The sequence below is a fragment of the Rhinolophus sinicus genome, linkage group LG07, assembly GCF_036562045.2.
Source record: "Rhinolophus sinicus isolate RSC01 linkage group LG07, ASM3656204v1, whole genome shotgun sequence".
Taxonomy (NCBI): Eukaryota; Metazoa; Chordata; class Mammalia; order Chiroptera; family Rhinolophidae; genus Rhinolophus; species Rhinolophus sinicus.
Window position 1 is genome coordinate 41388399 of NC_133757.1, and position 15824 is coordinate 41404222.

Sequence of the window (15824 nt, forward strand, 5' to 3'; positions counted from 1 at the left end):
TTACTATTTTTAGTGTAATAAATTGCCAACCCCACTTCTCTTTGGGGCAGTTTTTCTTCTCCAAGCTTGCCCACTCTGGCCATTTTGAGAGCATACTATCCTTTTCTAATAAATCTATGGCTTGCTTGGCTTACTCGTGTACATTCTTGAATTCTTTCCTGCATAGAACACCAAGAACCGATTTTTCCGGCAACAATACGGTGTGTGTGTGTGTGTGTGTGTGTGTGTGTGTGTGTGTGTGTGTGTAGAGAGAGAGAGATTTATTATGAGGAATTAGCTCCAATAATTAGGGAGGCTGAGACATCTACGATCTGCCATCTGCACAATGGAGATCCAAGAAAGCCGGTGGTGTAATTGTAGCCCAAGTTTGAAAGACTGAGAACCAGGGGAGCTGATGGTGTAACTCCCAGGCTAAGTCCAAGGACAAGAGAACATTATGTTCAAGCTCTACAGTCAGGCAGAGAAAGCAAATTCTCCTTTCCTCTGCTTTTTAAAATTCTATTCAGGACCTCATGAGATTGGATGAAGCCACCCACCTTGGGAAGGGCAATCTATTCAGTCTACTAGTTCAAATTTTAATCTCATTCAGAAACACCCTCATAGACACATCCAGAAATAATGTTTAGCCAAATATCTGGGTACCCTGTGGCCAAGTCAAGTTGTCACATAAAATTAACCGTCACAAGTCCATCTCTTGTCAACTTGACACCCATATGCATCTCCTTAAACCATACTTCATCTACAAATAAAGAAAATAATGTGGTCATAAATCGACTTAACATGGTACAACCATTCTGTGCTCAACTGAAAACACATGAACTCATTCCCCAGAGAAGAATGTAAAGTCCTTGAGTGATGTTTAGTCTTTTTCTTGAGATCCTGTAACTTAAATACTATGATGTAAAATTAATAATACCTAAATACTATGACATAAAGTCAATACATTTTATGTTACATAAAGGAATAAAAGAGGAAAACGCCCACATGTATTCACAATAAAGTAAGGAGAAAATACTCATGACAATTATAGTATTTGGTTCTGGAACTGGTTAGTGCTCATAGTATTTATAACTTCCTTCCACCCCATTCCGTTTTCCCTTTGTCTTCAGCAAGCAGCTCACTGGGGTGTGGTTCTTTACCTGGTTGGGTGACCTAAACCTTCATTCCTGAAAGGTCTGGGCTGTTAGTAGTCCTTCCAGGATTGTTTTGCTGTAGTTTTCCACTGGCCTTAATCACAGGGTGTGGTAATACTGAGAGGCCCTAAAGGGTCTCCTATATACCAGACATACTCTTCTTTACCTCCACTATGGAGCAGTAGCCCAATTTTCCCTTGATAGTCAGGATCAGTCACCCCACCCAACACCATAACACCTTTCTTTGTCTGTTGATTCATGGACATGAGAAACCCAAAGTGGTCAGGTGGCAGTCTTAACTTCCAGTCCAATGGGATCATTGTTGTGTCTCCTGATAGAAGTATCTGTCCCTCTGGAATAAAGACCTTTAGGCTAGTAGAGCATAAGTTCATGGGAACAGGAAGCAAAAGATTGCTAGTGGGTATTTAGGGTAGTGATAGTGAGTGGTCTCTCTCATTTCCACTCCTTGATTCCTGGACCCATGAATCCTGGCTATGGAAGAAACAGCACCATATGTTGGACGCTGATTCAGAACATATATAGCCTTCTGGAAAACCTTGCCCCAGTCCTGTCCGGTATCTCACTTAGCTGGGGCTGTAACCAAGTCTTCAAAAGACCTTTCCACTGTTCCATTAAGTCATCTACTTCAGGTTGGGGGTGGGGGACATGATGAGACCAGGGAATCCATGAGCATGGGCCCATTGCTGTACTTCTTCTGCTGTGCACTACTTTCCTTGATCAAAAGCCATACTTTTTAGAATGCCACAACAGTGGATTCTAATGATAAAATAAGATAATGTATGTTATTTTACTTCCCTAGAATCATAAACATGTATATACATCAGAAATGTTTAATAACAGTAATACTGTGTGTTTGTCAAAGTGAACATTTCAGACAGTGAATGCTTTGGGAAATTATACTGTAATAGAATTTTCAGAGATAAAGATTCCTTAGAGATTATCCAGTGGCTTTCAAACTTTTTAAAGCTCAAAATCCTTCCTTCTAACAAAATTTACAAGAAAGCTATTATGTAAAGCAGGTAAAATTAGACTTAACTATATTTAAAAGTGGAGTGGGGTGAGAGGTAGCACAGAGACGGGGGCATGCTTTCTCAGTCAAGCCACTTTCCAGAAAACCCCAGGATAAGTTTTCTCAAAAATATATTCAAACAGCACTAGAGTCCCCTGCCATTAATTAAATGGCACCATCACTCTTAGGCAGTTTTAGAAGAAAAAAAAAAAAAATCAATGAAGCTATTTTGATCATACATATTTCACAATTTTGATTTTTACAAAAGTACTTTATGGCTAACTCAAATCATGTGTTTAAAGATTCTGCTTGCACTTTAAATTGGGTCATTCTGCCTTGGGTAACATTCTGGAAACAGGTTCTAGTTTTTTGTCAACTGAAACATTTTCACTTAATATGTATGTCATTGCTTAGGTTTGTTAACTTGTATTTTGCATTAAATTACCAGTCCACAAATATGAATTGATGACTCAAAAGTAGTTCAATGATGCATCACAAGAATGATGAAAATAGTAAGGCAAATGCTACAATGAAGAACAATTTGTAAATGAATGAAAATAATTAACTTGTGTGCAAATACAGATTATAAATCTCAATGTGCTGGAACAAGTAAATCTGAACAACACCCATTTTCAGAAGCAACCTCCCCTGCCTGGTATGTCTCACCTGTTTACCAGATGAATGCCACAACATCACATGGCATAGGCTAAAGGTCAAACCTTCGGGGCCAGGATCAACAAGAAAGAGAAGAGGAAGGCACTGTTCCTTCCCCACGTTCCCCATCAAACATGGAGAGGTGTGCCAGGGCCTAAGTGATCTGTTATTTTGCCTTTTTTTATAAGTCAAGTTTTAAAGAAGTCTTGTCAATAAGGTTGCTTGGCATCAGAAAGTCAGGATTTAGGGAGCCAGCAGTTTACACATGTTGTCTAGGACAGACAGATGCCCAGGACGTGGTTAGCACAAGCTGCATGAGTAGTTAAATGTGTCCTATCAATCCTGAGGGTAGTTGAACTTGGGTGCAGTGCCTCCATGTGGAAAGTGGGGTGGGGGTGAGATGCGGTTCTAGCTAGATAATTGTACAAGGTCACTGACAGACAATACTACTCATTGCACAACCACTAAGTGGTAGACAGCAATGGTGTTGAACAAGTCAGACTTAGTCTTCTGTGTTAAATGTTTTGGAGTTCATTTTTGCTGTATCAGTCAAGGTACCAGCAGGAAACAGATGGCATAAAGCTGGGAACTGAGGAATGTTTAGTAAAGGAGCTATTTATAAAAATGTGGGCAGACATAAGGCAAACCAACAAGAGCTAGTCACAGGAGGGAGCCATCACCACTCCTCGGCCTGAAGGGGTAAGGGGGTGATGATTACCAAAACCCACAGAGAGCTGTAGCTGAGGCTGAGGGACAGGCAGTGGCCTTCAAGACCGTTGGTGTAGGAACCCTCTACTCCCAGCCTACAATTCTGCAGGGAGAATGATGACCCTGACCTCACTCTTCCACCCATCCAACCTCCTGCTGGTGTTTCCATTGATCAAACCCAACCACAAGTCAGAGGGCAAGGAATGTGACAGATCCAGCTGATAAAGTCCATAAGGGTAAGCCTTCCAGAGCACATTGTCAAGTGGAGAAGGTAGCGAGTGAATATGAAGGGCAAACAGACAATGTCCACACACCAAGGAAAATGGGACCCAGTGGCAACCCTTGAGTAGACTGGTTTAGGAGAGCAAAGGAAGTAAGAGACTGATGGCAGGGCATGAATAAGAGACCACTTTTTCAATAAGTTGATCGGGAAGAAAAGGAACGAGTTAAACTATCTTAAAAAGTTACCTGGACAGGAAAAGAGTATTTTCTGATTTAGGCAAAAAACCTTATAATTTTTATCTAAGTGGCATAAAGATCTACTATAAAGAAGATCTTTATAGAAAGAGAATACATCAAATCTACCCACAATGGGAGAATATAGAGTTTTGAAGACAAATTGCAGTATTACATGAACACTGTCAAAATCGTACCATTTATTGGAAATCATTACTCCCCACCCCCCATAATAATTAGTCTTAGAATGTATTCTACTACAGTAGGTTTACTGTGCCATCTCCTAAAAGTGTTTTATTAAGGTTAGGCTTTAAAATGTTTTCACATAGAACTTGAATAGATTAAGGCACTTGATAAGACCAGATTTGAGGATTGGATAAAAGTTTAAGGAAACTAAACATATTTCAAAATTGATTAGCTATTAAAACACTTTCTTTGCTAAAATTAAATGTTACAAAGAATAAAGGAAATTAGTCACAAATTAAAATGCTGTTCATATTTTTCTATATCTAACAATTTCAATGTATTTCAAGGCTAAGATACAATATTATCTAACCTTCACCTCCAGAACTTTGTGGTCTTTCAGTACCATTTAAAGGACAAATTGGAATTTTTCCAGCCTGATCCACGTAAGACTATCAGGGGTGTGACTTAAATAGATTGAAAACCTCAGGAATCACAATGTTTGAACTACTAATATGCCATTAATTGAATTAGTGACATTATTTCATTTATTGGTAAAGAACTTCATTCATCTTACAATGAGCCTGTAACATAGCAACTTTGATGAGTAGAGTAGAAATGTTTCCTTACCCTAAGAGGATAGACAAAATTTCACAGTCTGTGTTCAGTGCCATATATTGTCACACTAGACAATCAATATCCATCATAGAATTATCTAGTCCTTTCCTAAATGTTTCTCTGATATTTAAAAGTATTTTCTGTTAAACATCCAGTACTCAAATTGGGAAAATTATAACAATACTTCTTTTCAAGAAAATCGGTTCCATTTGTAAAATATGCTACTCATAGGTTTAGAGGTGTTTAGATTGGAGTACTTTCGTTAGAACAGGGGCCAAACCAATTGATCAAATCATAGTGTGAAACTACCCTATATTTCTCTGTGATAAAGTAAAAGTCAGAGGACTTCTAAAAAAATAATTGTAAAATACAAGTCTGTTTCCTTTTCTCTTCTGGCCCTAAAACCATAAACTAACAAATAGAATTTTTCAGGCTTTGGTTAGAAGCCTTTATCTTCAAAAGAGACCCGAGAAAGAAGACTTAACTGACTTTTCCATGTTAGAAAGAGTATTGCCTACTAAGATTTGTCTTCCTTGTTGGTGCCTCAAGAGGAAAACAGGAGGAGGCTAAAATCAGCTTCAACTCGTGCAAATTAAAAGTAACCCTCAGGCTAATGGGTTTTCAACACCACTCCTTACTGGGCCGGAAAAAAAAAAGAATGTGCCCCATAAAATTAAATTATCTACTCAAAACTAACTTCTCCAATAAATTATAACATTAAATACAGTAAAATTGGAATTCCTACAAAACAATCTCCCCCCTTCTTGAGGTAAACTTCCCATCACGGTTAAAATTGATTCCATCTTTAATGGAGTACTCCGTCTACTTCTGGGGTCTAAAACAGGGGCGCAGAAAACCTAACAACTGTCAAAGAAATGGCAGGACAGTTAAAGGCCAGAAAAATAAATCAGATCTCTGAGGAAACTAGAATTTCAGTTTAGAGAAATAAATGCTTTAGCACTTTACCAAACGCTAAATTTAAAGAATGTGGAGACTTCTTGCCTAGCAGATGATTTGCTATTTTCAATTTCTTTGAAGCAGCAATCAGGAGGAAACAATCAAATAATTACACATTGTAATGAGTTTGTAAGGTGGTAGCTCTTGTATTAACCCTGGCAATCACTAAAAAATGACTATATTTCCACTAACTTGAGGAAGTTCTACTAATAGTCCTTTTTAAACAGGGTTGGAAGTCATAAATGCATTGTTGAATGCATGCTCTGTGTTAAGAACTAAACCAGTTTTTTTAGGAGTGAAAAAATAAAGGAGGACACTACAATTCACTTGCAAGATTGGCCAAACATATACAAAACTAAGAACAATTCATGAACACAACTTGACGGTACAAATTGTGTGCAACATTTGAACTGTGAAACAATTTGGGGGGAAAGGCACTATCATCATGAGGTTATGTAAAGCTAAACTGTTCAATTTGGTCTGAAAGACAATGGGAAAATATAAGAAGCGGTCCAAGATGCAGTATTATCCTGGCAGCTGTAAACAGGATGGACAAAGTCAGGAGAAACGTAATACAAACTAATCCTAATCCTAACAATATCTAACACTTATAGGTGCCAGACACTGTTTTAAACATTCTGATGTATTAACTTGTTAAATCCTCATACTAATGCTGTGAAGCAGACAGGTATTACCCCATTTTACAAATGGGAAAACTGAAGCACTTGATGTCTGATTAAACTTCTTGCATAGCAGCCCCCATGCAGGTAAATATAAGCAGAGTACATTTCATTTTCAAAGCAGGTATTATCCAGAGAGAAATACTCATACTGCCACTAATTATATTGTTTAAAATGTTTTTATTATGGAAAATTTCAAACATATATAAAATAGAAAGGGACGTAGAATGACCACCTCTCACCATGTACCCAATCTTGATTCATGTACTATACTTTCACTCATTTCTCATGGCCTTCCCATTATTATTTTGGAGCAAATCCAGACATGATATCATTTCATCATCACTAAATCTTTAGAGTATGTATTTCTGAAAGATAAGAACACTGTTTTCTTTCTAAACACAACAGTAACATCATACACCTTAAAATTTCAATAATTCCTTAATATCAAATGTCAATCAACGATAAACTTCCCCACTTTAATAATGAGAACATTCTATGTGTTAGCATTAGACACTTCCACATATTAGCTCATTTAAATGGCTGTTAAATGACTCCCCCCGCCCTCCTGTTTTCACTTTATTAAAAGAAAGAGTTTGTCTCTACTCTGTGATTCAAACCCCCGTTGCAGGCCTTCCCAGCACAATGCCCTGCAGCGGCCTCCCCCCGGACTCCCCTTTGCTTTCAGGTCCCACGGCGGGACCCCAGCCCTTACGGGGCCCAGGCTGAGAAGCCGGAAGCCGCTTTGCCTTGGGATCCAATCTCCAGCCCCGCGACCCCGGCCCCGCCCCAGTTGCCTAGGCGACAGAGGGCCGCTTAGCTGGGGCAAGATCATGGCTATTCCTGGGGGGACAATTCCCGGGGGGACGACCCCAGCAGCATTGACCCCGGTGAGAACCTCGACCGAGTCGGAGGTACGTCGCCCCTTCCCGGTACCTGCGACCCCCGAACGCACGCTCCCGGCCCGCAGGGCCTGCGGCGGAGGCCAGTCGGGAGGAGGCGCCCCACGCCCGGGCTGGGGTTGCCGCCCGATTGGCTGCGGAGTTGGGAGCGTGCCCCGGGCGACGCTGGGCTCTCCCGGACTGAGTTGGGGGTCCGGGAGGCGAGCTGGGGTCGCGCAGGTATGCCCCGCATTCCGCAGACCCTGCTTCCTGCCGCGTCGGATCCGCCCTAGCGCCCCGGCAAAGTGCCCTCGAATATGAATTAGAAATTCTTCCATGGGACGGTTCCAGGCCCAAATGACCTCTGTATGAGCGTCTCCCTAGGCTCTCTGCCTTAAAAAGGGATCTTGGAATTTTAAATGGGCCAGTCCCTTTTGGAAATTTCTACTAGTTCTTTTGCAATGATCACCGTTCCGATGGTTCAAACGGTGTAAGGGAATAATAACTCTTTCTTGGTAGTGGATTGTTTAATATTTGAAGGGCAGGGCTTTGTGTTTCCCTTATTTTACCATTTCTATAAATGTATACATACCCACATACAGGATAAGAGGCAGGACAATGGAGGAGCACCTGGAAAATCAACCTTCCGGCTTATGACTTAGTTACTCATGATCAGCTTGTGTTCAGCAAAGTTGTTTAAACTCCTTGGGCCCCAGTGGTTTCTTGTGTACAGTATTTATCTTTAGGCCCCTCCCAATATCAGCTCCCAATAATAAATGGGTTTTAGGTAACTAATTACTCATCAGCTTGGTATCCTGAGATTTTAATTAAGAACATATCTGCTTCACCAGCTACTACTAAAAGATATTTAAGTCTTCACATACTGACACCACCACGTGGTTTCTATGACTTTTTTTCTTTAGTTTTTTAAGTCTCCAAAGGTAAATAATGTAATTAACATTGCTATGCTCAACTCCCTTATTAGCCTAAACACCATTCTTTGTGCAGTAGATAAGTATTAGTTGCAATTTTATAAATGAAGAAATTCTCTGAGCAAGGCACCAGTAATTTTGTGCTTTGTTCAAAGATATGCAAAGTCCTTCCCAATCTAGATTTCTTCCCATTACTATACTCCTATGCAGACAGCTAAGGCATGCTGACTCTCCTATGAGCCTTTTGAAATTAGCATACATTAAAAACACATTGTAATGTGATAAACTGGTTACTAAGCCAGTTACTCCCTTGTGATTTCTAATGTAAGTAAAAGAATTTCAAAAGAGGCATAGGAAATTTTGCAATCAAATTGTTATTTAAATATATACAAAAACTTACGATAATGAACAATTGTCATTGTACACTTACATATACTTATCCATGTAGATAACATCCTTTCTAAGAAGACTCAGACAATTTGGGTCTTAAAGAATCTGTACTTAAAAAAAAAAAAAGAGAAAGAAATACCGTATAATTTTTTTTAAAGATGCAAAGAAGTGCTATGCTCCAGGGGGAAAAAAATTCACTTTTTTATAATGGATGAGTCAGATGAGAGAGCTAGTTATAGACCTTAGATGATTATCTACCATGTTAGTACTATCTGCACATTTGTTAACTTCTTCGAGGAGCAGGTGTATAACAATTTAGGATATACACAATCTTTTAGTTAGTAAAAAAACGGAAAAAACCAATTGGAACTCGGACTTACTTAGCTGTGCTCAGTTACTAAGACTAACCTTAGGTTAATGTGCTGCATGGTAGAAACTCCGTTTTCCATTCTAATGGAAGCAAAATACTTGCAGTTCACAGAGAAGACAATTGATCCATAGGACTGTATCATATATTAGAATGACAAGTCCTGCCAGCCGTCCATTTGTACTGCCTGGGGTTTAGGGGTTAGATGGAAAATATGGCAAAAAAAACTCTGTCTTTGAATCTGTTCCCAAGGCCACAGCTTTTCAGTTGGATACTGAAAGGTTCTTCTCAGATCTTTCCAGAGTTGATTCCCCCAAAGACAGTTCCCTCACAGTGTCATTTCTAATAAATTCGGTATCCAAATTGACTTAGCTAATAAATCACGTAGTCATCTGAGCCAAGCAGTAGTGAAATATTTTTCTTGCCAAGTCAATCGGAAGTTAAGCATAAGCTTTCAATAGTCGGAGGTTTCCCATTTGTTATTTGTTGCCAATACCTAGAATAAAAACAACCAATTCTCCCAATCACATAGTAGGCACTCAATAAAGTATGATATCTAATTAAGATCATAGGTGGTCTGACATATGCCAGGAGAGGTAGTTATCATAAACTAAAATCTACTCTCTGAGATACTGTGAACAAGTAGACATGAATTGCAAGTCCAGGAAAATATTTTTCATATGACATTGCATAAACTCTTCTTGCCAACTTTCTGAATTCAACATGCTAGGAGTAACATTGGAGTAAATGCCTCCCTCTAAAAGACTAAACTGTTAGTGGATGTCTGAATAAATGCACAAGAATAGAAAAATAACAAAAATCTGAAAATAAATATTTGCTATATATAGATGTGTAAGTGAAAGGAGTTTATAAGTGAATTTGGAAAAGAGTTTATAAATACTTAAAATTCAATCACCAGTCTTTTAGCAAAAGTTTGTTCATAAACTGACTTTCTTAATATCTTCTAAAATACTATTTTAGAAATATAATTATTTGAGTATTATACTTAAAAAGGGCTATATTCACATCAGAGACCTAAAAGAAAATGTAAATGATTATTTCCCATATTTCCATTTGCTTTTTCTGAGTAATGTTCCTTTAGGGTTACCACATCCCCAAATAGATGACATTTACTCAATGCATTCGGGTCTTTATCAGCACAGGAGGACACCTACCGTGTTTTCCCAAAAATAAGACCTATCCGGGAAATAAGCCCTAGCATGATGTTTCAGGATGACATCCCCTGAATATAAGCCCTAATGCATCTTTTGGAGCAAAAATTAATATAAGACCCGGTCTTATTTTCGGGGAAACACAGTACATAATCTTGAGGGAAAGATGAGTGTCACTTGTCTTTGAGATCCTCAACATGGCCAAGAGGAAGCCAAAGACAATTTTCTCTAAACTAAGGGTCACTACAGACCTTGAAAACAGCCCCCACCCCATCATTGGCAAGTTAGGGAGAAACACTTGGGGCTCAATTTGAGCAGGAAAATGATCAGATTTCTGCAGTTTCATTGTTACTCAGGCATTTATTGAAGCCATTCACAACACATAGTGTAGTTCAGCCTATGCAGGACCATGGGGAGGACACCTAAATATCACTTAAAATATTGTTGAGCAAACAGTACTAACATACCTCAAAATGTTACTATACAGCAGGAGTATTTATCAGACACTGAGAACCTCTGGGAATACTGGCTGGTGGGTGTGGAGATATCGACAAACATTTGGGCTTGTCTTCCTTCTTACTATTTGTCTTTGGGTTTCCTGGCTTATTTAAAAAGTCCTGCTACTTCTCCCCTCTCCAGCCTCCCTTTCAGGTTGAACAGATAATCTTCAATCTTTTTCTAATATTTAAAGTTTAACTTTACTAAAGTTAGGTCTTTAACACAGCTAAAATTAATGTTTCGTAAATGTATTTTGTGTATTTGAAATGAGGATGTAATTTTGTTTTCTTGTAGACATGAGCCATCAAGTCAGTCAGCTTCATTTACTGAATAAACCAACCTCTATCTTACTGAGAATGGACTGACTGCCGTTATCATAATACCTGTATACATGAATAGGCACAAGAATGGACAAAATAGTCAATGGAATGGATTATAGAATCCAAACAAATGTGTGTGTGTATGTGTGTACTCAGACATCTGTGTATAAATTTATATGTAAGCATTTGTATCAGAAATTTTATTTTTAAAATAAAATGGTATGGCACTGACACAGAATGGAAAAACTGGTCAGTGGAAAAGAATAAAGAATCCAAAAATGTACATGTATTTTTGTATCAAAGCACATTTTTGGATTCTTTATTCTTTTCCACTGACCAATTTTTCCGTTGTCAGTGTCATACCATTTTATTTAAAAAAATTATTTTGTGGAGTTCAGAATAATACAATTCAGATTTGAGATTGTCATTGCATTACATTTATAATGTGGGAAGGATTTAATTTTTTAAATTTGAAGATTTCCAATAAATCTCTTATAAAATCTTGTTATTAAATTTTTACTATCCTATACCTTTTTTGTTATATTTATAACCAAGTATAGTTCAATCAAGTTTTGCTATTTCCATTTCTGATTAACTTCTCATATAGAGAAAAGCGAATGTCCTTTACATATTTATGTTTTATATAACCATCTATCAAATATCTTATTAGCTCAAACCATGTTAATACAATGTCAAGTTTCTTAGGTGTGCAACCATGTGATCTTCAAATAAAGATTTATAAAAATTTCTTCATTTCTAATATTTAAGCTATCTATTTAGTTTTCTTATTTTATTAGTTAAAACCTCTATAGTGTGTTGAATTACAATAATGTTACTAGCCGAAATCCCATTTTAGTTCCCGGTTTTTATAAGAATGACTTCAGTATTTCACCATTCAATATGATGTTTTGCAAATAATTTTCTCATGTTTAGCTATCTTTTTCTGTTCATATATTACTGAGAGTTTTGCTGCTGAATTCTCTCTCTCTCTCTCTCTCTCTCTCATATAGATAGATAGATAGATAGATAGATAGATAGATAGATAGATAGATGTGTGTGTGTATATATATATATATATATACATATATATACATATATATATAAATTTTTATTTAATTTGACATAAAAAGTATGGTAGAGTTGTTCGTAATGATCCATCCTTGCATTTCTGAAATTAATTTGGTCACAGTGATAGCTTATTATTATTCTTTTAGTACACTGCTGGACTCAATTTTCTAAGATAGTATTTAATTAGAATTTTTGCATCTGAATTCATTGATTTTGGTTTATAATTTTCTTTTTGTGCTAGTTCAGGTTTCTGTGTGTAGACTATGCTGACTTAAAAGTTAATTATCTACAGTCTGTAATTATTACACTTAGAATTTGTGTTCTTGTTTATTAAAACTTCAAGTGTAAAACTCTGGGCATGGTGACTTTTTAAAAAGTAAACTTCCAGGTTACTTCATGTATGGTCAGTTCCGTTTTTTTTTTCTCCTTACCCCTGGTCAAATTTGGTAACTTATATATTCCTAGGAAATCACCCATTTTCTTGTACCTTTTAAATGTAATTCCATTTAATGTGGCATATATTTTTTCTTTATTCTTTAATCCTATTTGCAAAAGATTTGTCTATGATTGTTTTAAAGAACTAGCTCTGGCTTTTACTTATCTTTCTTTCAACTAATTTTTTTCTTCTTTTCCTTAAATTTGCTCTTTAGCGTGGCAAGTGAGGCAGTCTCCTAGGGCATGGAATTTAAAGAATGCCAGAAAATTCAATAGTCAAGATAAACTATATTTTAATGCAATATTTAAAAAAAAACAAAGTTAATGTAAAAAAATCCATAATGGATCAAAGTTTTAAATAAACACTGCATTAGTATTACTGATTTTTTTTCCCTTTTGCCTCAGGCTCCAACATGGTTCAACACAGTGCTGCTCCTTAGTTCATTTATTTTCAGACTTGAAGAAAGTCTTTCAAACTGGAAATTATAGATCTCTCTATGTTCTCTATGATTGTGAAAACCCTCTTTAGTCATCTTTGGTGAAATGTGTTATCTTTCTCTCTTTTTTTTTTTAGAATTTTTAATTAATTAATTTTTTGTTAGTTTCGGTTGTACAAAGCAATGTAATAGACATTTAAACCCCTCATAAAGTGATAACCCAACCCCCAAGCTACTACCCCTCTGACATTTACTATCTTCCCTATGTTATACTCTACATCCTGTGACTTTATATACCTATATATTTAGTCAGGGTTGACATTCAACTATATTCAGCCCTTCAGATGCATAGAACATTGGTCAGGCATCTACACAGTCTGTGACGTGATCCCCCTGATAAGTCCAGTGCCCATCTGGCACCTTACATGATCTTTGCAACATTGTTGATTATATTCCCCATACTGTATTAACTACCAATTTGTATTTCTTAATGCCTTCACCTTTTTCACCCTGCCCCTAACCCCATTCCCATCTATCACTCTGATAGGTCTAGTACCTATCTGGCACCTTACCTAGTTATTACAATAATATTGAGTATATTCCCTATGCTATACCCTATATCTCCATGATTACTGTATAACAATTTTTCAATCCCTTCTTCTTTCACCCATCCTTAACCCCGCTCCCATCTTAAAGAAGTCCCTCTAAGATTCCTTGTAATACTGGTTTGGTGGTGATGAACTCCTTCAGCTTTTTCTTGTCTGGGAAGCTCCTTATTTGTCCTTCAATTCTAAATGACAGCCTTGCTGGGTAGAGCAATCTTGGTTGTATGTCATTGCTTTTCATCACTTGGAATATTTCCTGCCACTCCCTTCTTGCCTAAAAAGTTTCTATTGAGAAATCAGCTAACAGTCTTATGGGGGCCCCCCTTGTAGGTTGCTAACTACTTTTCTCTTGCTGCTTTTAAGATTCTCTCTTTGTATTTAACCTTTGGCATTTTAATTATGATTTATCTTGGTGTTGGCCTCTTTGGGTTCATCTTGTTGGGGACTCTCTGTGCTTCCTGGGTTTGTATGTCCATTTCCTTCACCGGGTTAGGGAAGTTTTCTGTCATTATTTCTTCAAATAGGTTTTCAATTCCTTCCCCCTCTCTTCTCCTTCTGGTATCTCTATAATGCGAATATTGGTACGCTTGATATTGTTCCAGAGACCTCTTAAACTCTCCTCAATTTTTTGGATTCTTTTTTCTTTCTGCAGTTCTGGTTGGGAGTTTTGTGCTACCTTATCATCTACATCGCTGGTTGTATCCTCTGATTCATCTAATCTGTTGATTTCCTGTAATATATTCTTTTTTTCTATTATTGTATCCTTTATTTCTGACTGGTTCTTCTTTATGGTTTCCATCTCCATTTTTATGCTTCCTATCTCTCTGTTGAAGTTCTCCCTGAAATCACGGAGCATTCTTATAACCAGTGTTTTGAGCGCTGCATCTGATAGATTGCTTATCTCCATTTTGCTTAATTCTTTTTCTGGAGCTTTGTTTTGTTCTTTTATTTGGGACATGTTTCTTTGTCTTCCCATTTTGGCTGCCTTGCTGTATTTGTTTATATGTATTAGGTAGGGCTGTTATGCCTCCTGGTCTTGGTAGAGTGGCCTTATGTAGTAGGTGTGCTCTGGGGTTCAGTGCCTCAGTCTTTCTTGTCACCTGAGCCACGCCCTCCAGGTGGCAAATGAGGCAGTCTCCCTTGTGTCCCCTTGTGTGGGTTGTGTGTGCCTACCTCTTGTAGTTTAGCCTTGGTTGATAATCGCACATCAGTGGGAGGGACTGACCCTTGGGCTCACTGGTTGTGAAGACTGGCCTTGACTACAGTGGCAGAGCTGTTGTGCAGGGGCTAATGCTACAGAGCAGGACCTGCCTCAGCAGGACTCTGGTGCCTGCCCAATCCTCCCCTTGGGTGTGTTGTACTTGGAGGCAGCTGGATGATGCTCTAGCTCATTTTGAAGCTGGCCACTGGGGATGCCGGCCCCAGGATCACCTTGGAGGGGACCCAGTGTAGGTCTACTTCAGCCATAGCCTGTACCCCACCCAGGGCCACCCAGCGGGAGCCAGAAGAAATCTGCAGATGGCTGCCTCCCATGCTGTGCTTAGAAGCTCCTTGAGAGGCCAAGCTGCGAACCAAGGCCGGCTGCTTCCAGTGCCAGCTTAGGTCTGCTCAGGCAGAGGTACAGGACACGTTCAATCCAGATGCTGCTTGTCTGGGTTCCGCGAACCTTTGAGAGACCCTAGGAAAGTGCAGCTTGAGCCAAGGCAGGCTGTCTGCATGAAAAAGTCACTGGAAGCCGCCTGGGTGTGCCCAAAAGTTGGGAGGGGTAGGGTAGGGGATGGTAGGGACCCCCACAGCCGAAATAGCCCTCCCGATCTTTAATGGTCACACATAGGTGTGGGACCAGCCCATTCCTTGTCTCTGATCTTCCTACCAGTCTGGAGGTGGCTTCTGCAAGTCTTTAGTTGAAAGGCTTCAGTTCAGCTTGCTTTCAGACAATTCTCAATAATGGTTGTAGATTAGTTGTAATTGTGATGTGGCTATGACAGAAGGTAAACACCGCGTTTACCTACTGCGCCATCTTGCTTATCCTCCATGGTATCTTTCTCTTAATGAACATTTGTTAAGACTCTTTAAAGACACTGCCAGTAATGGCTACAAAGATGCCCCCAGAAAGCTTACATTCTAGAAGGAAGACATATATACAATGTGGAAGGTTTAGGTGACGTTAGAGAAAAAATTCAGAGAAAAGATGATCTTGCAAACATCAGGCTTACAATTTCATTGCTTCTAGAATAACTGCTAAAATCCACCAGGTGGTGGAGTAAAATGAGTTACAGTGTGGTTTAGCTAACATATTT

General features: G+C 38.4%; 1 protein-coding gene across 10 annotated transcripts in view; it reads left to right on the forward strand.

The window, feature by feature from the left end:
- CABCOCO1 (ciliary associated calcium binding coiled-coil 1) overlaps window positions 1–15824 on the forward strand; it is a 442260-nt gene that overhangs the window by 302982 nt on the left and 123454 nt on the right. For 5 of the 10 annotated variants that reach the window (XM_019731904.2, XM_019731906.2, XM_019731902.2 and 2 more), the window contains exon 1: window positions 7048–7333. The exons of the other annotated variants lie outside the window; for them this stretch is intronic. In XM_019731904.2, coding sequence (XP_019587463.2) covers window positions 7253–7333 — 81 coding nt within the window. In that variant the 5' untranslated portion in view covers window positions 7048–7252. Of the gene's footprint in view, window positions 1–7047; window positions 7334–15824 lie in introns of those variants that run through there. 10 annotated transcript variants of the gene reach the window in all.